This window comes from Prorops nasuta, unplaced genomic scaffold (assembly GCF_024137725.1).
Source record: "Prorops nasuta isolate Cenicafe-Biocafe unplaced genomic scaffold, Cenicafe_Pnas_1.2 PNAS00018, whole genome shotgun sequence".
Classification (NCBI taxonomy): domain Eukaryota; kingdom Metazoa; phylum Arthropoda; class Insecta; order Hymenoptera; family Bethylidae; genus Prorops; species Prorops nasuta.
In genome coordinates, this window is record NW_027116815.1 from 1,386,712 (window position 1) to 1,410,508 (window position 23,797).

General features: G+C 37.0%; 3 protein-coding genes and 1 non-coding gene across 4 annotated transcripts; 2 read left to right on the top strand and 2 right to left on the bottom strand.

Moving 5' to 3' along the window:
• Window positions 1-1,636: 1,636 nt before the first annotated feature.
• On the bottom strand, window positions 1,637-6,712 carry KFase (kynurenine formamidase). The gene is made up of 8 exons (XM_066737880.1): window positions 6,508-6,712; window positions 5,670-5,812; window positions 3,663-3,753; window positions 3,498-3,599; window positions 3,201-3,414; window positions 2,739-2,930; window positions 2,533-2,668; window positions 1,637-2,265 (listed from the first exon to the last, which is right to left on the bottom strand). The coding sequence occupies exons 2-8, from the start codon at window positions 5,697-5,699 to the stop codon at window positions 2,131-2,133; spliced, it is 900 nt and encodes a 299-aa protein (XP_066593977.1). The 5' UTR covers window positions 5,700-5,812; window positions 6,508-6,712; the 3' UTR covers window positions 1,637-2,130.
• Window positions 6,713-8,231: 1,519 nt separating this feature from the next.
• TRNAR-ACG (transfer RNA arginine (anticodon ACG)) lies at window positions 8,232-8,304 on the bottom strand. The gene has a single exon. It is a non-coding gene; the product is annotated as a tRNA-Arg (tRNA).
• A 1,427-nt stretch (window positions 8,305-9,731) lies between these two features.
• Window positions 9,732-14,721, top strand: Inx2 (innexin 2). The gene has a single exon (XM_066738059.1). The coding sequence runs from the start codon at window positions 10,616-10,618 to the stop codon at window positions 11,690-11,692; it is 1,077 nt and encodes a 358-aa protein (XP_066594156.1). The 5' UTR covers window positions 9,732-10,615; the 3' UTR covers window positions 11,693-14,721.
• A 3,901-nt stretch (window positions 14,722-18,622) lies between these two features.
• Inx7 (innexin 7) lies at window positions 18,623-23,468 on the top strand. Its single transcript, XM_066737868.1, has 7 exons — window positions 18,623-18,784; window positions 18,859-18,949; window positions 19,053-19,134; window positions 19,667-19,844; window positions 19,957-20,294; window positions 21,045-21,235; window positions 22,724-23,468. Exons 1-7 carry the CDS (start codon window positions 18,697-18,699, stop codon window positions 22,989-22,991), a joined length of 1,236 nt encoding a protein of 411 aa, XP_066593965.1. The 5' UTR covers window positions 18,623-18,696; the 3' UTR covers window positions 22,992-23,468.
• Window positions 23,469-23,797: the final 329 nt, after the last annotated feature.

Sequence of the window (23,797 nt, forward strand, 5' to 3'; positions counted from 1 at the left end):
AACTAAGGGTTGCCTCTCGTATTTTATAATATAGAATTTTGAACTATTTAGAATAAGTGTACTTAATAGTTTATTAATATTGGATAGGAAATTTTATTTTTGTGTGAAAGGGAGAAGTATAAAGGCTAATCATAGGTAAACTCTGCTATGGATACACTCACCTAAAAAAATTTATTTGGGTGAGTGTATAAGCTTTCATGCTACCTGAAATCTGTAGTAAACATCAGATTTGAAATAGGGCTAAAAACAGTTTTATTTACGGTACCTCGTAAGTGACTATACAAAGTAAAAAAATGAAAAGAGGATTCTGGAATATTTTTGAGGCCACCTACAAGAATATGTAATAATATAAATATATATAGGCCGGTATTCATAGTCGTTACTTATATTTAAGACCGACTTAAGCATAGGTTATCTTTTTCTAATACTGTTAGGTGAAAAAGGACAATCGATACTTTAAGTCAGACTTAAATATAAGTAACGACTATGAATACCGGCCATAGTGTTCCATTTAATGAGTGTCAGTGGTGTCTGGCGGGGTGAAGGACAGGGTGTCCTTTCTCACCATGCTGATGCACTATCTCGCACAACTAGCAAGCTCAATGTTTTGTTTACTTTTTACTGAATGGCTTGGAACTTTGTTTGGTTACTAAAAACAGAAATTTTGCGTATACCTTCTGAAAGTTCTAAACAAATAATTTCAAGAATTTTTTATTAAACTTTACATTTTTACAGCATCGCTCTCTATGTCAATCGATTGTGTTTGAACGCATCCCATAAGAACTCATGTACAATGTATAAGAAACTTTTCAGTTGAATATTATCGAAATATAGTCGGAAAGAAAATATACAAAAAAATCAGTGTCATTCGAATACACTAAAATAATAAATTCTCTTAGTTTCACTCAGTTCTCTGCATTTTGGCACAACCCCTGAACCTCCTTAAAATAAACTCAATATGGCCTTCACGTATCGTGCAGTATATTGTTTGATTCATTTATTTCCTTCAAAATTTAACTGTATTGTGATATTGTAAAGTTTAATGTATTTTTCTACAATGAAGCTCTACACATGTATAATAATAATTCTTTATGGTAAAAAAAACGGATTATTCCCTCCATACAGGGTGTTTCTCAAACGGCGGCATATAGGAGATTCGTGTCAGTTGACTATAGCGCTCAGGATGATGGTATCTGAGAGCGCTGATTGGTCAATATCATGTAGTGTCAACATGAAATGGTACGTTACCAATAGATGAATACGAAAAATGAGACCCATCCGTCATTTTGGAGTGGAGAAGTGTTTACATGCTAGTTGTAGAAGAAAGAGGTGTGAAATGGAAAAATGTCAAATAGTGAGGTTATTAAAGTAAAAATGGAAAATAATAAATGGAAAGTTCGAATATTCTTACATTCCATTCATTATTTTCCATTTTTACTTTAATAACCTCACTATTTGACATTTTTCCATTTCACACCTCTTTCTTCTACCACTAGCATGTAAACACTTCTCCACTCCAAAATGGCGGATGGGTCTCATTTTTCGTATTCATCTATTGGTAACGTACCATTTCATGTTGGCACTACATGATATTGACCAATCAGCACTCTCAGATACCATCATCCTGAGCGCTATAGTCAACTAACACGAATCTCCTATTTGCCGCCGTTAGAGAAACACCCTGTATAAATTATGTTTAAAAAACTGTTTGTACAGCGATGGGGAAAATTAACAAAATAAGTTGCAAAATATAGCAGAAGTATGGTCTGATTTTATTTTATAAGTATGAAAAAGAAACTGGAACCCAGTCACGTTCATTCAATAAAAATGAATGCTGGAAACTAGTATGTATTATTGATATGGAGAATTTAGCATTAAAAAAAAATACCAAACATGAATGCATCTTGTAAAGAGAAGGAATTATCTGCTAAAATAAAACTTTAAAGAGCTATGAAAGAAAAACGTGAAGTATATAAAAATCCAAGTGATCATATGCATTTTGGTGGATTATGCAAAATATAGGAAGAATAAGAGAAAAATGATAATGTTATCGAGAGGTATGAAAAAAATATTGATTGTTTTCAAATATATGTGACGTCACATTATGTTTATCTTATTGTAAAGTTGTTCTTACAAGTGAAGTATATTTTGAATAAGTAAACGTGTAAGGATGTAATCCGGTTTTCGCAAATCCTCCGAAAGGTCGAAATGATCATGTTTGGGTAGCATAATGTATTCAACGTGATCTACCAAAGTCAATAGTTTCTGGAAATGTATATAAATGTTCAAATAATTTTGGAAAAATTCAGAAAATTATTTGTTAGTATCATACTCTATTTAAGCTGATTCTATTAATGTGGTAAACTCAGAAAATATAATCTAAGTGTTAATTTAGTTTTTAACGTTAATACAATATGTTAATGATTTATTTATTTATTTTGAGAGATATACAAACTATTAAAGTTAACTAAACTTTTGCATTTTCGATAAAAAATAAATTGTTAACAAAATATATCGTTATTCTTTACTTACCATCGCATACGATACACTCTGTTCCTTCAAAATAGGAGCTTCATATCCAGCTACAGCTAAGATAACTTTAATGCCTTCTATAGGCATTTCGTTAGTTGCATCAAGCTTTGAAAGGCTGTAAGCCTTAATCTCATCCCTGAATAATAAAAAAGAGGATGTTTAATAATACCAAAAAAAAACATAAGCTATACAATGGTGCAACTCACTCTGTAAGTTGTAATAATTCGTTAAAACTGACAGTCTGCAAAGGACTGATATCGTAAACCCCTCCAAACAACGCAATTCCCTTCAACAATTGGTCGTATCCTTTGCTAGCGATTCGCTTGAGCCAAACGTCATCATGAATCAGAGTTGCTGCTAAATGAGCACCAGCGCTATGACCTCCAACCCAAACACATCTATAAAAAGTTTCCAGATCATTTTACAAGTCTTACAGCTTGTTAATCCATCTATTTGTAAATATTTTGAAAAATATATCCTTTTGGTAAAGTTTGAAATTGAATAGAATTAACTACAGTTTACAATTTTTACCAAAGAAATAATTATAATAATTAGGTAGAACCTGGCCCTCTTATCAAGAGACGCAGCATTATTTTTATAGCAAATAATTTTAAAAAGCCATCGAGATAAATATGTTTACTATCAAGGTTCAAATATTGTTGTCATACCGGGACCCGGAGGTAACCGCATCGGCCAGAATCCGCTCGACGCCTGATTTAATCTGAGCCACGATATCAGCAAGCTTAACATTGGGACATAAATCATATCCCAAACAAATAACTTTGATCCCTCTAGCGACCAAAACAGGAACAGCGAACGATGCAGAGTCTTTGGTCAACTCGATCCAGTATCCACCGTGAATATAAACAAAGATAGGAGCATCTGAAATAATTTTTGCTCGTGTAGCATTAATAAAAAAAAGTATCATTTTTATAAATATAGTTATTTTTACTGTATATACACACCATTTGGCAAATCAATTCCATATATATCCATTTTCGTGCGATTCGTGTCACCATAAGGGACATCCAGTAAATATTTTGTTTTGGAACGAACATCATTCAGAACTGAAATATTTATCAACAGAGTCAATTGTTAATGTGCAAAAACCAATGTTTTTTTTATTGTACCTTCCTGAAAAAGCTCAATAAAATTCTCCACCACCTTGTCAGCATTGTATCTTTTGCTCCAGCGACTGGGTAGTAAATCTATTTCGTGTTGCTATAAGAGAAAATCGTTTACTTCAAGGTGTATTAATTTACATATTTACACGAATCGAGATTACACAAGATACTTTATGAATGGATACTAACCAGGAAATCCTAAATAGAAGGTCTGATTCTAAGAAGAAAATTCATAATATTTTTAAATTATCAATATTTACCAAGTTACATAACAATACTTTTAAGCCTAGAGTCTGCATAAATTGTTACGTAGGTTTATAAATATTAACAATATTGAAAAGATTTATAAGAATTTTTTGCAAATATGTGTGATAATAGGCAGTAAAAAACTAACGATTTTTTTCATCATATTACTGATATTTATCGGGTTACACAACGGCTATGTTTAGGCTACATACATTATTATGTAACTTGATAAATATCAATAACACACAAAAAGTCATTAACTTTTTATTGTCTGTTACCATTATCCATACAAAAATTTGTCTACGTTATTTTTAATATTATTTCATATTTAACAACTAGTTACATAATAATATTTCTAGAGGCTATCGACTTAGTGAGTTTACACCTCGACGTTTTTTTATGTAACTTGAAAAATATTAACAATATATGAAAAAAAGTGGCTAGCTTTTTATATTATTATTATAATATTCACAAAATTTTACATAAATCTTTTTAATATTTTTAATATTTACTAAGCTGCATAATAATTAATGCTCCCTTGGTTTAAACATATTGTTATGTAATTAAGTAGTCATGAGTAATTTTAAAAATTGTAATAAAATTTTTTTCAGAACCAGCCCTGCTTTCTATGTTTACCAGATCTGCATCGACTTTTGAATTATCCTGTAGAATCACAAGGAGGGCAATGCAACAAATATACAAGATGTTTACATTAACTCGCCTCAAAACATGAACGTAAAAACTTATTTATCAAGAGACACGGTAGTGTCTCGACGGCAAGTACATATAAAAATAGATAATGACATGTCTATATTTGTGTAACTACTAAAAATAATAATTTCTTGCACGAGACTTATTTCAAAAGTCTTTTCGATATAAATCCAAAAATTTATATCTCTTTTAATTAACGAAACGAATTCTTTTTTACTACCCAAAAGCATGTGAAAGTGAATAACCTATATAAACAGTTTATTAAATGTCATTCACATATTCATGCCTCGCCCCATTGGTCGTAGAACTCGCGCCAGGAACAATTTTTTTAAACGAATCAAAGGAAGAATGGAAACAGTGATGACTCACATTTGTTAAGTACCATTTCTCTTTAAGTTTTGCATGAAAAGATACTGGAGTGCAATACCCGAGTATTATAACAGCTTGACAGTTATGTTGAATGAAAATGGTCATCGTGTAATGGGCACAACATATGCCAATGCGACTAGTGAAATTTGCGATTGATGGGGCGAAACACAAATTTAAATGTCTAAATGCGATATAAAAGAACAGAATATAGGGTAAGGTACTTAAGACACCCTGAACATGACGTGAGAATACATGAATATTTGTAACAATTCGATCGAGACATTAAAATTTGGTATAAAACCTTTTAGAAACTCCTTTTGATTTGTATTCATAAAAATATGATACGTATAATTGATATTTGTTATAGTTACAAAGAGAAATTATTTTGTAAATTCTAGCTCTGAGGTGTATTGTGTACCTCACACTGCATAGGCTTCGCCAGTTAAAATGCTACACGGTATAGATCGATGTAAATGAACTTCTGTCTCTGTAACTATTATAGTTATTAAAATTTTGCTCAAGATCTTTTTCAATACAAAATCACGTTTAGAAAGGCTTTATGCAATACTTTAATAATACCTTTCTGAGTTACGGAGAGATAAATGTGTTTGCATCTATATATGTCATAGGGCATTTTAGCTGGTGGACCCTGTATATCCGTCCAAAAGATAAACAAGAGATACCTACGGAGATCGTGTTGTCTGATGTGGACTCCATGTCGTACTTATCAGCTTTGAATGTAGAATTCCTAACCTGTTTGTAGCAGAGGTTTTAGCAAGGACACAATGTAACAAGACTTTCAAAACACTGCAAGCAAAGGATTCTTGAGACTGTAATTATATATGCTTGATGTAAATCGATCTGTGTAGGTCGACTAACAGACATTTTTCTCACTATGTCGCAATTAATCAGCCGGCATCCGCTTGGATCGTACATTTTAAATTATGGAGAGGTTAAATTATCCTTCGCCGATCAGTAAGCAACCTAACCTCTCTTAAATGTAGAATATGTAGATGGTAAAGTAGAACGGCGTGCGTGTAACTGTTGCGCATAAGTAAAAAGAATAAACGGTAGATGGCGCCATTTTATGGATTTAAATATTTCTCGAATAGGATAAAATTACAGAACACGAGAGAAGCAAATAAGAATTGTTACGTTGGTTAAAGTTTTAATTCTCGCTGATTTGCATTGGTTTCTTAACTTGTGACGTTTTTCGAAGTAAAGTTTCTTGACAATCCAAACGACAAGCTAATAAGTTTGTTCCAAGATTGAATACCATTCATGGAATTTGCACAGAACTCGAAGTTAAATTACGGCAAAGAAATTTAAATTTCGCGAACGGTTTTTGTTTCTCGTTATGTTGGAAAAAACACAATATTTACAAAGTGGCTTATGTTTCTAGAAAATATGCCAAATTCACTAAGAGATTTTCGTTTAACGGTACAAGAAATAATTTGGAATTCAATTTTGATTTGTTGGTTCAAGGTAATGTATGATAAAAGAAAGTAAAAAAAGGCAAACGAACCTGTTAGAAATACGATTTGGAAGAGTTCCAACAACTGACGTGAAACTCGAATTTTACGTAGGTCTGAGTTGCCAGCCTCGAGTAAGTATAATGAAAAGGTTTACCACTTTTAAATAGAGATAAGAGTAATGAATATACAAATAGTAGTCTTGTAACAATTTTCCAGGATATTACGAATGCGAATTAAAGAGGGCATTATTATGCTTCAAGAAGACAGTACGAAGTTTGTTAGAGAGAGTTGTTAGAGAGGTTAAAAACCAGAAAAACCGGACCTTCTCCCGCTCTTTCTCTTGCTCCTCTCACTCCAGCACTTGCCACAGTCTCACAACCCTTGAATTTGCTGCGGTCACAAAGAATCAAGACAAGCTTGCACACGGCAGCGGCAGCCAGCTGATGTATCGAGTAACGTGCCACGTCCACTCCTCTATTTCAATATTTAACATATACTAATACTTCCATTCCATGGAGTCTTCTCAACCTAACCTCAAAGACCGCATTGAAAACCATAAGTAAAACGAATCTCACTCTTTTCAGAGATTTTGCTTACTTTTGATACTTACTAGATATAGGCACACATGCAGCAATTACATATCGAATGGAAAAGAGGGACGAGGAATATCTATTAAATTAGGAATGAAACTAGAACGACCACCTGTGGATCTTTGACCTATTCCAGTCGAATTTCCTAGGTCAAGTCCAGTTAGTTGGAAAGAGAGGAAAAAGCTGTATGTATTGACGCGTGCCTCGTGTAAAAATAGAGAGCTACTTGTTCCAACAAATCTCGAGAGTCGAGACCTCCCCCCCTCCCCCCCCGCTCTTTCTACATCACGTGGCATTCTCCTTCTCGCCTTGGCCAACCTGCTCGACTTACACGCTCCTCGTCAGCTTGTCTCTCTTTGCAAACTTTGCCAGGGGAACATCGACGGGTTAATTTATTTGACCTACCCACTGCAAGCCGTTCCCAATTAGTTTTCACGACCTCGGCTAGATCCTACCATGGGAGGGTTCGACAATGGACTTATCATTATTGCTAGCTATATGATCTGACTCTCTCAAACTTATTTTACATCACGAGAGTCATGCTATGTTTCTTTAACCTGAATGAACGAGTGACTTTGGGGACAAATTCTTCCTCCCACGTGGATCTTGGTATTCGTAAGGTGGCAGTCCCATTCTATACGTCCGCTCTGCCCTTCGAGACTTTGGAAAGTAAGAGAGTGGAGGGGAGGCCGGTAAAAGTGCATACCTAAGTCCTGAATGCCTGCTTCGTGAGAAACGTGAGTAAGCCCTTACGGACACTATAGCAGCGGTTCTCTTTTCACCTTCGTTGGTATATTTTCCATTGGTCGATGAGAATATTCTCATTCGTGCAAATCATTCCTCTCGCTTTTCCTCTCTTGTAATTTCCTCCCTAATGAGGCCAGAAAATAGTAGAAACATAAATAAACACTAGTCGATTTTTTTATCGCTGTATTTATGGACATACTGAGAAAGAAGGTCGAGATGAGACACGGCGTTTAATTAATTCGCTGAGATGTATCATCGAGCTGCTGTAGAACACGTGCGTTTATCCGCGATTGTTTTTTTTCCTCTCGTCGTCGTTTTATATGTTAATCGTGTACTGAGAATGATTTCTCTCAAGATTCTATTTCTGTGCAATTGTACAAACGATCGTTCGAAGTATGAATTATGAATGATTTCAGAAAAGATGCAAAAAAAATTCACGATCCTGCCAGGATTCGAACCTGGAATCTTCTGATCCGTAGTCAGACGCGTTATCCGTTGCGCCACAGGACCGACCTTGATTATAGTTTCGTTCTCTTATCATTAAAAGGTTTTTAAAATAAAGTGTGTTGTCTTATTTAATTTCCTAACTCATTACCCAATCCCACAAAAATATTTTATTTGGCAACAATCTAGCGTTACAAAAGATAACGAGATATACATCGCAGACTTGTAAAGAGCCTTAAAAAGACAATGGCGAGGACATAAAACGACACGCATTTCCTTTGACGCTAGGAATCAATTCCTATTAAGAGTTACAATCCTTCTCATGTAAGATTAATTGATATCGATACAGATAATCCCTGCATGATTCAGTCGGTAGACAAGGAAAATCACGCTGGAATTTTTCGTCTCGCCAGATATCTAAATCAATTCGGACTAGAGTTCTGCTTAACGATACTCACAGCTGACTCGGTGAATGCGTCACGACACGGGTGGCTTTTAGATAATCCAGCGTTATCTGATCCAGCGTCTTGATAGCGAAGCGCTATTGTGCTCTTGTTTTCGTAGAACGCGCGAGTCAACTTACACATATATTTATAATATAGAAATAATCTCGTGCGAGACGAAGAGTCAGTATCCACGCGACTGCTAACGAATGCATCTTAAATTCGATATTCTTTATTTAAAATTCTTGTCCTATCTATTTTTTGCGAATGCGATAATAACACTATATATAAACTACGACAGGTACAGTTACATTTGTGGAAACAATTAAAACGCTGAGAGATTAGGTTATAACGAATAGGAATTATCGAGAGCAATTCAGGGGTATCGAATTGACGAGACAAAGGATCCGTGTATTAATTTATGTACCACGTCATAATACGCCAATAATGCAGTTTCGAAGGAGTCGAGTCGATATTTTCCACGTAAGTCAGCTGTACTTATTACGGTAATCGCGTTTAATCCATAATCAGGATTTTTTCGTTCCGTTTAACCCGCACTGAGGGCAGATAATTATTGCGATTGGCTGCTGAAACCTGATTGGATGTAGTTAGGAAGTAAGGGAAGGGAGGGAGGGGGAGGGGTACTACGATTTTGCACGTGGATGCTTACGGATTGCAGCTGCTTATCAGAAGTATAGCACGGTGTGAATCGAGCCGGTTTTGGCCTGTGTAGAGAAGGATACCGATGACTGGCTAACCCCCGGCAAAGGAATGCACGTGAGCATCCTTTCCTTTCTCCGCCTGCCGATGCGTTCCGCAATCTGCTGAGTCGGATCGATAGTCGAATACGAGGCAGAGAGAACAGAATATAAAACTCATCTGTATCCTCCGAAATGACGGACCGGACGGGCCAATGGGGATTTGAATATGGAATTCGTGCGATGTCCTGCATAAAAGATGTCTTATTTCGAGTTGAGTTCATGATTGGACTATTCGCAGGTGTTTGAGGGGGGGGGGGAGGGGGAAGAAGAGACAGAAAAAGAATCCGAAGTTTCTCATGGAACGTTTCCATAGTAACAGAGAGGCGGACGAATCTCTTCCTCCCTCTCTCTTTCTACATTGGAAAGAAAAGAAAGCATTGCGCATGCGCGTATGAAAATGGAGACTGGAGAGTGGTGGAGAGAGAAAGAGAGTTGAGGGAGCAAAAGGCGATGCGACGAAAGTCGAGGTTGGCCGACGATACCCGAGTCGAGTCTGTGAACTGTCGAAGCAAAGCAAAGTCGGAGCGTTGCTTACTTACGTTGGAGAGGAGACCGGCTGTTAAAAGGCTAAAAGCTGTATAGTAAGCGAGACAGAGTGAAAAGTGGGGGACTGTGAGTGTCTCTAGTGGGTAGGAAAGAGAGAGATAGAGAGAGAATCGCTGCGGCAGACAGAACAAGCAAGACGTGCAACGCCGCTCGCTGTGTCCTCGTGTTGTGGCCAGTGCGTGTCGCGAGCAACGGCGTCTCTCGAAGCAAGCCAGCAGAGCTTGTAGCTTGACTCCTGGCAGTTCTAAAGTTCTCCCGTTCTCCCTGTGCGCAGCCATTACCAAAGAAACGTTCGGTGACGCTTGTCCCTCGCTACTGACTCCCTTCTCGCTCACTTTTCTCTTATCTCTATATACTTAATATTTATTCGAGGTAGGACGCGTGCGCGATTCGAAACACGAGGCTATTACAATCTCGTTCTGCTTCGTACTGCTCCTTACCGTTCTTTTCTCTCGGAGTGTGGAGAGAGAGAAAGAGAGGGAGCCAGCAACGCGCGTGTGCTCACCAGTGTTTCATAAACGCCAGACTCTGTTCATAGCAACATTCCAAGTGAGACGCTTCCGTTATACAGTGTGATATAAAAGAAAAATTTTAGATTATTAGAGTTATCTAAAGAAGAAAGGAAATATGTTTGACGTGTTTGGTTCAGTGAAGGGCTTGTTGAAGCTCGACTCTGTGTGCATCGACAACAATGTATTCCGTCTGCATTACAAAGCGACTGTCATCATCCTGATAGCGTTCTCCCTGTTGGTTACTTCCAGGCAATACATAGGGGATCCTATCGATTGTATCGTTGACGAGATTCCGTCGAACGTAATGGATACCTATTGTTGGATCTACTCGACTTTTACGATCCCAGACAGGACCGGTGTAGTTGGCAAGGATATCGTACAACCCGGTGTATCGTCGCACGTAGCAGGAGAGGATAACGTGAAATATCACAAATATTATCAGTGGGTCTGCTTCACTCTCTTCTTCCAAGCGATTCTTTTTTACGTGCCGCGCTATTTGTGGAAGACCTGGGAAGGTGGACGAATCAAGATGCTCGCTTTGGACCTCAACTGTCCCGTCGCCAACGACGAGTGCAAGAGCGATCGCAGGAAACTATTAGTTGAATATTTCGCCACCAATTTACACACACAGAATTTCTACGCGTTCAGATTCTTTTTCTGCGAGGTGTTGAATTTCGTCAACGTCGTGGGACAAATTTACTTTATGGATTTCTTCCTGGACGGTGAATTCACGACTTACGGAGCTGACGTTGTGAAATTTACAGAAATGGAACCCGAGGAGAGGATCGATCCAATGTCCAGAGTCTTTCCCAAAGTGACCAAATGCACCTTTCACAAATATGGTGCTTCCGGTACGGTGCAACGGTTCGACGGTCTCTGCGTGCTGCCACTGAACATCGTTAACGAGAAGATTTACGTTTTCCTGTGGTTCTGGTTCATCGCTTTGTCCATTCTGAGTGGCTTGAGCCTCGCATACCGATTAGCAGTGATCGCTGGCCCCAAATTGCGGCTTCTGCTGCTGCGCGCTCGATCACGAATCTCGCCGCACAATCAGATCGAGACAATAGCTAAGAATTGCCAGATTGGTGATTGGTTCGTCCTTTACCAATTGGGAAAGAACATCGATCCTCTTGTCTACAAGCAACTGGTGTCGGATCTCGCTGAAAAATTCCAGGGCAAGGGCAGCGTTTAGCGCGTCCTAACCTCACTTTTCTAACCTCTAACGAAGAGGAGGACGATTTCTCGGGAGAGTGTTGTTGTTTCAAGCCCAATAAAATACCCAATATCATAATCATCACCATCGTCATTGGCCGCCGTTATGGCTGTCGCTCGTGTGTATCCCAACGCCACATTCCAATCGACCAAGGGCCGCAAAACGCTACGCTATTCTCTTTTTATCTCTAACAATCGCCAATAGCTAAACTACTTTCTTTTCTTATTTTTTTTAACAAATTGTAATCAAATCTCTTATCTTCACCATTCGATTTTTTCTCCTTCTCTCGTTTCTCGTTTCAGCCAAATTGTTCAATTTTCGATCTCGATACACTCATTCCATGATTGACGCATTCCTTTTTTTATATATAAAGAACCATTGTATTTTTTAGTAAGCGTACGAGAAAGAGAGAGAGAGAGAGGAGAGAAAAAATGTACGTTTGTACGAAAGTATGCTTAGTATTAGATCCTCCGGAACTTGGGTCCAAATCCCTTAGACTCTGTTCGTGTGATAAATGGAGGACGGCGTTTTCTACTTTTCATCCTCTTATAATAGTAATTTGCCTTATTATAATTTTTTTTATTAGAGTTATTGTCATTCGGTATAGTTTGTATTTTTCTAGAGACAATTGAATGCTTATCGATGTAAAACGGTTAAAGTGCAAACAGTTGGGTATAAAGTTGGGAGGATGTTAAAAATGGGAGGTTTGAGATTCGCGAGATGCCATATAGATGTGTTCTTATCCTTCTTACTCACTCGCTCTCCCTTTCTCTCTCTCTCTCTCTCTCTCTCCCCCCAATAAATTACTCTCAGTTTGCTCTGTCACCGTTCTTTCGATAATTTTTTTTCTTTATTATTTTCTTAGATCATACACGTTAATCTTTTTTATCACATTGTAAGCGTAAGAGTATATGTATAAACTAGGCCGCCGTATGATATAGAAAAGATAAATATATTATATATAAATATATGAATTTTATGGTATGAAAGAGCGAGAGCGAAAGAGAGAGAGAGAGAAAGTGAGAATGAAAATGAACGAAAGAGAAAGAAAACTATCAGAACTTGCGTGTATACAGAGAAAAAGAGATAATATTCTATGTATCATTTTTCGCTAAAGCAATTTTGACCCGTTCGTTCCACTCGTAAAAGAGGCAATCGACGAATACATACACATATATGTCATATATATATGAATACACAATACGTGTGAGCTTGTATAGTTTTGTATTACTGCCACGTATACATATACCGTCCTACGTAATCGTTCCGTGCCTAAATATTCCTGGTACACAAAAAAAGTACCAGTGCTGCCTTTTCTACGACTAAGCGAAACTATTCATATCATAGATGGAAAAACGTGGCTTTCGAGAACGCGGCGAGAATCCTGTTTCAATTAGCTTTCGTGCCAAATTCCATCGTATATACATACACTGTATTCGAGAGACTGATTAAAATTCTCATTCCATTCTTACTTTGAATTCTTGTAATTTATTGAAGCACCGAGGTACGACAGGATTCGAGATGCACTCGTTATCGACGAGTCCTTTTAATTTCATTCATCGTGTATCTTGCTATAGTAAGAACGGCAACAAAGAAATTTAAAAAGAAAAAACGAGGGTAAACTCCGTGGGACGAGTCAACAGTTTTGTGACAACCTGTTGGAGTTCCCTCTTATAAGCCCGATTTAGCTGTGTAGCAACTTAGGAGCGAAGTGAAATTATTATTAACGCGCGGTTTAGTCCCATTTCCATATATACATATACATATACATATATATTATATATTATACCTTTGTCCGCGGAATTAATGCTCAAAGTAAGACTGCCAAGAAATCGAAGCACTCCAATATTTACGTACGCTTGCAAGCAGCAGCAGCTTCCCAATAAATTATTTCCAGCTCGAAGATGCGAGCACACGTATCAATTTGCTGTACTTCCAAATCGAAGCTAACCTCAAGCTTTACTTGCCTTGTTCACCCGCGCGAGCGCTAGCATTCGTCCCTGAACGTTAAACATATAGGTTAGGAAAGCAGCAATATGTCCAAATGTTTTCTAAAAGCAATCAAAAAAGCTAGGAACGACTTCCTAGAGAAAGTATCTTCGTACAACTACCACAAGTGCAAATTATTTATTAAACGATGCCAGTATTGAACGATCGGGCGAATTCGTTGGCTCGGTCGAACGACAAAAGAAAAAAAGTGCCTGTTTGGAAGAAATTCGTGGAGTTCACTGCTGACGTATCCAATGGCAGATTGGACTTTTTCAAGGTGGGTCTCTCTTGTTCTCTACATTGCTGTTGTTGTTCTTTTAGTGGCAGTATACTTTTCTTATCGGAAGCAATGCCATTAAAGTAAAGAATAATTTTATTGTCGAACAAGAGAACGAGGCCCACCTTCCGAGCGATAAAGTTAAATTATATCAGGTCGACAATGGGCGGATAGATAATGATCGCCGAAAGAGCAAGTGATAAAACGATGACAATACATACACGCCTTCTTCCTTCTCTTTATTATTATAGATATTTTTTGCTCGTTGGTTTAGCGACTACGAAATATTTGTAGGTTAGGTAAGAGAAAAAGACATTTTTCCTGCAATATAGCGATGTAGCGAATAAGAGAAAGGTGATTGTTGTACACCTCGTGACGTTCTTCCACCGGAAAACACTTGAAATTTATTTTGTATTTGTAGTTTTAACAGATATTGAAAAATTCTTTCCCCGATCAAGAGAATCCTTTCGGTGAGTTTTCCTCAATCGATGGTTGGATAAGAACAGCTCGAGGGTACAACCGATCCAAGGGCGAGTACAGATTCCTGCCCTAAATTAGAAATGTTATATTTTAATGCAAATGTTCATTGTGAAGTTGAACAAATAAATATCAGTGAGCAACAAGAATAAAGTTTTTGTACCTCATTTCCTCCATTCCAAGCTTCGAAAGGGTAAGAGTTTGCTTTAAAAAAGAATGAGATGTTTATTGACAGCTTTGATGAAATAATAGTTTTCCTATGCACATGTAATCCGCGTATTAAGTTTGTAAACAATATAAATGAGCTAATAATACTAAAAAATAAAACAACTCGGATTTCAGTGAGCAACGAGGATACTATTTTCCTATCTCATTTCCTGCTTTCCTAACCTCTATTACAGGATGCGATTGATCACAAAAAAAAATCTGATAAAGTTTAAAAATCGACCTTGAGTCACATAATTATTAACTTTGAGATTGAACAAATGAATGAGCTGTCTGCTTTGCACAAAAATTAAAATATTAATAATAGCTTTTGCGAGGCACAATCATTTCAGTTTGTAAACAATATGGATCAAATAGCAATGAGCAATAATTAGAATAAGCTTTACGTATCTCATTTCCTGCTTATCCAGTCTTTCACAGAACACAATAATTGAACATTATCGAGTCTGATAAAGTTTAAAAATTAGCCATGAGCCATATACATAAAATTGATAACAAATTAAGACAAAAGTTAAAATGTTTAATAATAGTTTTTACGAGATACAGTTTTGTTTTTTACACAAACAATCACTACAAGTATGTAAACAAACCACATACAATTAAAACTAGCAACAATTACAACAAACTTGTATCTAATTTCCCGCTGCAACAGGCTTTTGGCAGGGTACAATTGAACACAGTACAGAGTTTAATAAATTTTTACAAATTAACCTTGAGCCACACAACGCTTAGGAATGCAATTGGTACAGATGCAGTAGGGGATAATGCAGCGGAGACTGTGTGGGTGTGATCCGGTGGACGATTAACGAGAACAACGATTCTAGTTTCCCCTTCCAGCGAAGGGGCCTGTCTATCGCGAGTGTTACGCATTGGAAAAAATAGAATTTTCTTCATGAAAAGCCATCAGTGACGCATTGAATTGAAGTTAATGAGCGAATTATCCAATAACGTTCGAAGTAGCAATTTTCTGTTTAACACTCGTACGTAGTTTACATGACCTTAGTGGGTCACTTTGGAGATTGCCGATAGCGATAAGTCCAGCTTTTTGAGTTCTACGGACGAATCGTGCGAGAAGACAGATAACCTAACCTCTTGTTAAGTTCGAGCAGCCGGAGTTATTGCGCGTGGCGTAAGAGTAACGTCTTGGTGGGTAAAGAGGGATTTCTCGGGTAAAATTTTTTGTACCTGAAGTTGGAGCGGGTCGCGACCGGCCATAATGCAGTCGAGGAGGAACCTCGTTATTCGCTTTCCGGCACAAAAAGAGGGTGGGGGGGGGGTGGGGAGTCAGGTTAGGATCTTTTCTGGAGGAGATGTGGCTAGTTCGCTCGGCTGGCTACGGCGGAGAGTGCAACGCCCGGTCAAAGTCCCACCTTGTGCTGTTCTCTCTCACACACACACACATACACACACTACACTCGCTGTCTCGCTCCTCTTCCTTTGTCTCTTTCTTTCTCCCTGTCTGTATATAATACACGTGGCTCTCTATCTCTCTCGACCCTACAATCCCCACCCCGCTCACCTGCCTCGATACAGGTTACTCCCTCTACTTTTCTCTCACGCTACTCCCCCCCCCCCCCCTCCACGCTTCGGATTCTACGAAATTACGACTGGCCCAACAACGTCGACGGATTCGCCGCTTTTTTCAACGTTCAAAGCCGCCTGCTCTCCAACCTTTCCAACCACAAAATATATAATACGTCTTCTCACCAGAGACTCGCTCATTTTTACGATAGGAAATTTTTCATTTTTTTTACAGTTGTGCCTTTTTTTCAAAGGTACTCCTGTCACGTACACACTGCAACACGTGCAAAAATCCTGAAGACGAAACAGGTTAATTCTGTTTAAAACAACGGACAGCTGTAATTTACGAGACACTTTGAACGATCCTTTTATATCGTCGACAGATTTGAGATCAAGGCTGCTCGCTAGGAAGCTTCGCGATTATTGCTTGATGATGATTAATTAGCTCGAAGGAGAAAACTAATGGGACTGCCACTCGAATTCCGCGTCAAGGACGCTTCAAGCTCAAGAGTGAAACGCAGCAGCAGAGATCTGGAGATTTAATAATTATTTAGTTCGGTGACTCTTCTCGCGATTCTATGCATTGTATCAGGAGAGAACTGGGGCGAGCAATTACTCGACGTAATCCCAAAGAGAGAAGTCCAAGCGTGGCAAAGATTCAGATATTTCGTCATTTTAGCGCGAAGCAGAATTTTTCCAATAAAAATGCAGAAGTAGAAACGAATTGGAAGTATGCAAAGTTTAGAATTTATAGAATGTATAATTTTTGTTTTAAATAAAAATAGAAAATTGAAAAAAAATTAGAGTTATGAAGATTTAAGAATTTCATTGGAAAATAATTGTCTATAAATACAATTAGAGAAAGTAGAAACACAGCAGGGATTAGGATAATTAACAATTTGGTCAAAAATAATTTGTTATAAATAAAAATAAAGAAATAGAAGTATATTTGTAGAAATTTAAATAATGAATAATTCAGTCAAAAATAATATGTTATAAATAAAATTAGAGGAATATTAGTATAGTAGAAATTCGAATAATTGTAATTTAGCTAAAAATAATCTGTTGTAAATAAAAATAAAGAAATAAAAGCATAGTACTAAAAATTCGAATAATTAATAATATAGTCAAAAATAATTAATTAAAAATAAAAATAAACACAAAGGAGAAGGAACAAATTACTCAAGAAACAATTCGTCGTAAATAAATATATAGATACAGAAACACAGTAGAGACTAAAATATTTAAAACTTTCAACTAACGATTGTTTCGAAGTTTCGCAAATTATGCCAATTACAGCACGAAAAAAAAGAAATAAAAATCTAATAAAGATTTGGAGTTTTACCAACATAACCCAATAATAATTTTCCCAGCTCCACTGTCCATTCCGCAACAAGCGAATGAAGAAAGAATTTTTCATAAAAGGGAACAAAAAAAATATAAAATCCACGTCTGTAACTTATTACGTCAGTTTCGTAACGTTGCAGATAAAAAGCAAAGCGTGGCAAATCTTAGTTTCTCGATGAGTTGAGAAAACGCTCGGGACATTTACAAGTTCTTGCACGCCACGAACGTAGACGAGAGTGGGAGAAACGCGTATCGAGGACAAAGTAAGCGATGTAGCTCCCTTCTTATCAGAACTCTCGGTAGACACAGAAGGGGGGGGGGGGGTCACATCTAGAAACGCTAGTAATCAACATAAATATAAATTTTAATTTAAGACTCTCGAGTTTCGTTGACTGATAAGAAATCCCAAAGCGACAGAACCAAATACACGTTTTGTCGATTCATAAATTGATAAACGATTAAAAAACCCCTTGATTCTTCAGGATAAAATTTGCAGATGAACCACACAAAAAATCAAATAATCCAAGAAAGCCTAAAACGAGAGGACCAAATACACGTTTTTTGGTTCATAATTGATAAATGATTAAAAAATTTCTTGATTCTTCTTGATAAAATTTCCAGATAAATCACATAAAAAATAAAATATATAAAAAAAACCCTAAAATGAGAGGACCAAATACACGTTTTTTGATGCATAATCGATAAACGACTAAAAAACTCTGATTCTTCGGGATAAAATTTCGAGATGAATCGCATAAAAAATAAAATGTATCGAAGAAATCCCAAATCAACAGAACTAGATATACATTTCTTGGACTCACAATCGATAAACGATTAAGAAACTCCTTGATTCTTATGGATAAAATTTCCAATATGAATCACGTAAAAAATAAAATGTATCGCTTTCTTATTTCCCGAGTAAATTGAAAAAACTTTATATATATATATATATAGTACACGCAATCAGTCAGCCTTATCTAAAGCAGTGACGATGCTATCACTTTCCGAGCGATATCCGAAGGATTCGAAGAGGGTTTTGATAAGAAAGAATCGTGTCTGGGTGTTCAGTGAACGCGAAGCTTTCTAGAAGTGTAATGAAGTGAGAATCGTGCCATAGTTGTAATCACGAGTTTCCTTCGTCAGAAAAATGTCAACCGTCTTGGCAACGTTCGCCATCCTCAAGGACCACGTTAAGCTCAAGGTCGTTCAGGATGTGGCCCGTATAGACAACATCGGTACGTCGAAAGTTGTACACGTCGATGTAATATTGGTTTATTCGATCATTCAATCTCAATTTGTAAACATACAGTTTTTAGACTACATTACAGAGCCACTTTTCTCATACTCTTGGCTGCCACCTTGCTGGTCTCTTCCAGACAATTCATCGGAGAACACATAAGGTGAGTTTTTCGACGTCCACGTGTAAGGAACGTTTTTGACACTCTGCGATGTAAATAAGGACGAACGAAGGTTTCAAACATCTTTTTTTAACATTAATGCAAGGTGCATCAGCGATACTGAGGTCGCCAAAGGGTTCATCGATGTCGTAAACACATTTTGTTTCTTCACTTCAACGTTCACAGTGGTGAGTTGTGGTTTTTAATCGTATAAAATTGGCGGATACAGTTCAATGATATTGTTTCAATGTAATTTAGTAGAAAACAAGATATATCTTGCAGTAATAGATAGAAATTTAATATATATATATACAGAGTGTGTCACTGAAGGTGTACCAAAGGTGTGGAACAAATAAAAATTCATTTATCTCTGTAAATATAAGAAATACCAATTTTTTATATAGGATATTTTTGAAGCTATTTTGCATTTGCAATAAAAAATGTCCTGTATAAAAAATTGATATTTCTCTTATATTTACGGAGATAAATGAATTTTTATGTTCTCCATCTATGGTACGCCTTTGATGGTACACCCTGTATATGTATACTAACATTGTTGAAATAAATAATAAAACATGGTAGAAAATGAGAAATGTTATTAAAAATCATTCGCACGAGTACAACTCTGATGCAGTTGGGGTGTTAGAAACAATGTCTATAGAGATTGGAGTGCAGTTGGTGGAATAAACAGGTTTCTTCCACGTGTTTGACACGAAACAGGCCAAGCACATGAACTACACCGCGGTTGAACTGGGCCACGTGGCTCATCCTGGAGTTGGACCGGTGACGAAACAGGACGAAGTTGTGCATCACGCATACTATCAGTGGGTCCCCTTTGTCTTGTTTTTCCAAGCGTTGTCCTTTTACATGCCTCATTACTTGTGGAGAAAATGGGAAGGTTCGTATATATTTAAAAAGAGAAGAAACATATTATTTAGTTTAGTAATTTCTCGACTCACTGGAGGAGACCAATTTTCTTCCTTTGTTTCTACTTTTTTACGTCCTTTCAGGGGGTCGTTTGAAGATGTTGGTTTCCGGATTGCACATGGCGTCCATTTCTCTGCAGGAGGAACGTTTGAAGACTGATAATGGGATCACGGTTCCGTCCATAAAGGACAGAGAGGAGGCCATTGCACAAATTCGTCAGGCTTTCATCAATCGCATCCACTTGAACCGGAACTGGGCATATTATCTGAGCTTCTGTGAGATCCTCAACTTCCTCAACGTCCTCGCTCAGATCTACATTACCGACGCTTTCCTCGGTGGAGCTTTCCTTGGCCTTGGCAACACTTTGAGAGCTGAAGATTTTAGGGACCAAATGGACCCTTTGGATATTATCTTTCCTAAGGTTTTTTTTTTGGTTACTTAGTTTTATATAGGATGCATTCTGGAAATACTGAAAAGTTTCTGAAAGATGTCAAGGGATATAGAGAAATTTGATAATTTTAAGTGAATTCGGTTATTTTGGGATTATAATTTTGATAATGAGTACTTTAGTTTATGTTAAATGTACATAATCCTGAAATTGTTCTTAAAACGTAGCAAAGTATCAACTTTAGTCTAGAAATGTTTCAGGAGTTTTTTAGCATTTTAGATCAAACATTTATCAAGAGACACGGTAGTGTGTCGACGGCAAGTACATATAAAATCTCGAAGGTAAAAAATCAGAAGGACGAAACTTACCCTTTACAAACGTCATTATTCCCAAGGTCCTCACCGAAGGACATCATCTTTGCATAATAAAATGAGTAACAATCTCATTTATCAGCTTCCCGCTTGCATCCCATTCTCACTAATTGAATAACAATCGTACTCGGTTAAATCGCGGATTAAGCGGACAGCGTTTTAACGTGTGTAACTGTTGATAGTCGGATGTCGGGCGACGTAACAGTTTTTAGCCTGGAGCAGCGGATGAAATCGGCAGAGAGTCGCGTAATGCGAGGGATTGTCGGTACGTATAATGAATGGACGTAGAAGGTAAACGATAAATGGCACGTTCGCCTTGTCGGATGACGAAACAACAATCGTGACGCGATTCTCGCTGCGATTATGCGTGTATATTGCAAGAATGGCCAGAAAACACATGAATATTTTACAGGTGACCAAATGTACCTTTTACAAGTACGGTCCTTCGGGCTCCATCCAGAGTCACGATGCTCTCTGCGTGATGGCCTTGAACGTTGTCAACGAGAAGATCTACACTTTCCTCTGGTTTTGGTTCATCATCCTGGCGATAGTTACTGGATTGGGTCTGCTTTGGAGAATCCTGACAATGGTGGTACATTCCAGGTACGTTCCTGGGACGTTCGAAAATTTGAAAAACTCTACGTGGATGTTTATGTTTTGTTTACCTGTGAAATCTAATATATTATTGTGGATGAATGCACACTTGACTAAAAGTTGTCTTATAGACATCTTGTAGTAATTCAATTGACTAAAATAGGTTTAAAAAATGTCTTTAAGTCACTTGGTGCTGTATGGGTGGTGTTTTATCCTTGATGAAAGAAGTAGAGGATTTTATTTCAGAGAGTTGATGTTTTTTGTTTATGGTTAAGGTACGATAAGAGGGGGACCTTTGTGGGGAATGCTGCATTTGTTTTGATGCGGGATTCGTGGTATAATTCCGAACGTCTGGGTTTGTTTACGTTTTTTTTAGATACACTGGTCCTTCTCTTTCTCGAGTTTGAGATATTCCGAGAATATTTGTTTTTATTATTATTGTTATTGTAGTCGTGAATTACCACGTTTTTGACGTTTAAACAGTCATTAGGTGTAAACAATGCGTATGGTACCAGGGACGTTCCTGTAATGTTCCTGCATGTGAGAGAGGATGGTCGTAGATTACTTGTAGTAAACGTGACATAACCAAGACAGAATGATGCAACGGGGCTAATATGTTTCTCATTTTACGACAGACTTGAGCGTTTACATCTTCTCTACTTTGGCCCATCTTAATTCGAAATTCGATACAGCAGTGCAGAACAAGACAATTTGTCTCAATGACGGAAAAACGATCGGGTTTCTGATAATTGTCATCTAGAAAATGTTAATTATTCTACCGGGGCACTTGTCTACATTTTTAATAAACCTTTTGTAGTCTTTTAACTCTATATCTATCTAAATATATATTTTTTCCGAACATCAAACAGTGAAAGTGTTTAATCACTTTTATAATTATACCGAGGATTTTTTTGTGTCAAATAATGTAAATTAAAATAGCTCGTAAATAGTGTAAAAAATGGTCAAATTGTACAAAGAACGTTCCTGGCACTGTGTATTGTACAATTGTCCCTTTTAAAAAAGAACAACTCCATAGGTAGAGACCAAGTGGAAAAATCGAAAAATCTTTCCAATGAGAATTACACAGCTTTGAGGTATAGATAAGATAGTATCAATTGGTTCGACCTTGACACTAGATTTGAAGGTCACTTGAAGGTAATCTAGAGTATTTTTTAAATGGTTCTCCCTATTTTCTATTACGTATTCTTGTAACTTATCTCAATAGTTTACAAAAACTCTCTTATCATCTTCACGTTTAAAATCCTCGAGGAAAATCGATGCAAATTGATTTTCATTAAAGGACATTGTATTTTAAAGGACCAATCAAAACAATTAAATCAGTCATAAGAAATTCTCTGCTTGGTCCAAATATCTCATCAACCAAAATTGGTCCAAAATTTTCAGGAAAAACCAAAAATGAAGAATTTTATTATTCTCCAATTCAATTTAATTATCTCTTTATATAAAACAACTTTATTTCACGTTTTCTCTTTGCAGGAGTACAAAGTTCAACCGTTGGGTATTCGGAATGGCCTGTCCTGGCAAATATAATCCTTGGAACGTGTTGAGAGTCACGCACGAGTATTATTACAGCGATTGGCTGTTCCTCTACTACATCGCGAAGAACCTGGACGGCTACGTGTTCAAGGAGCTGTTGCTTCGGTTGGCCGAAGATTTGAGAATGGAGAACAAAGCGATGGGCTTCAGGAGTGTCGACGAGGAGGACTTGTTAAATTTCGAGAAGAGTATTGATAAAGAGCCTTGATAAGAGGGGACCCAACATTCCACAATGGTGTTCTGTTTTGATAATGAACATTTTACAGGGTGTTTCACGTAAGACACACCCCAGAGCATAGATACAAAGTGAGGTTTATTTCTGTAACTATAAGAGATATTCAATTTTTACATAGGACCTTTTCGAAGCCTCTTGTTATTTGTTTTCAAAAAGGTCATATGCAAAAAAGAAATATCTCTTTAACTATAAAAGATATTCAATTTTTGCATAGGACCTTATCAAAAATTCTTGTTATTTGCTTTCAAAAAAGTCATATGAAAAAATTGAAAATCTCTTATAGTTAAAGAGATACACGTCATTTTGTATCCATGCTCTGGAAAATCTTACGCAAAACACCTTGTATATATATATATATATATAGTGAATAAATATTTCTTAGACCCAATTAAATAAATTATTTTCTACGTTATAATTATTTTGATTTAAAAAGATCATTATATTAAGAAAAAAAAATATAATTTTTTCATAATAAATTATAATCCAAGACTTTTTATTTAATCAACCAACCGCATCCAACCAAATAAAATTTCGTCCAATCGAAGTCTTACGATCTACCGCATAAATTGATTTAGATTACATTCGTCTCCTAACTCGGTCAACCAATTTTAGTGGTTTAATCGATTTCACTGGCCAGTAATTCGAGTCTGTAAATTTTTCTTCGTTAATTCACCCCTCTCTCTCTCTCTCTCTCTACTGCTCCATATATCCCCCCTCCTTTATTCTTCTTTGGCACAAGAGACCACTTTATACCCAAGCGCTGCATGGTGCGCGCGTGA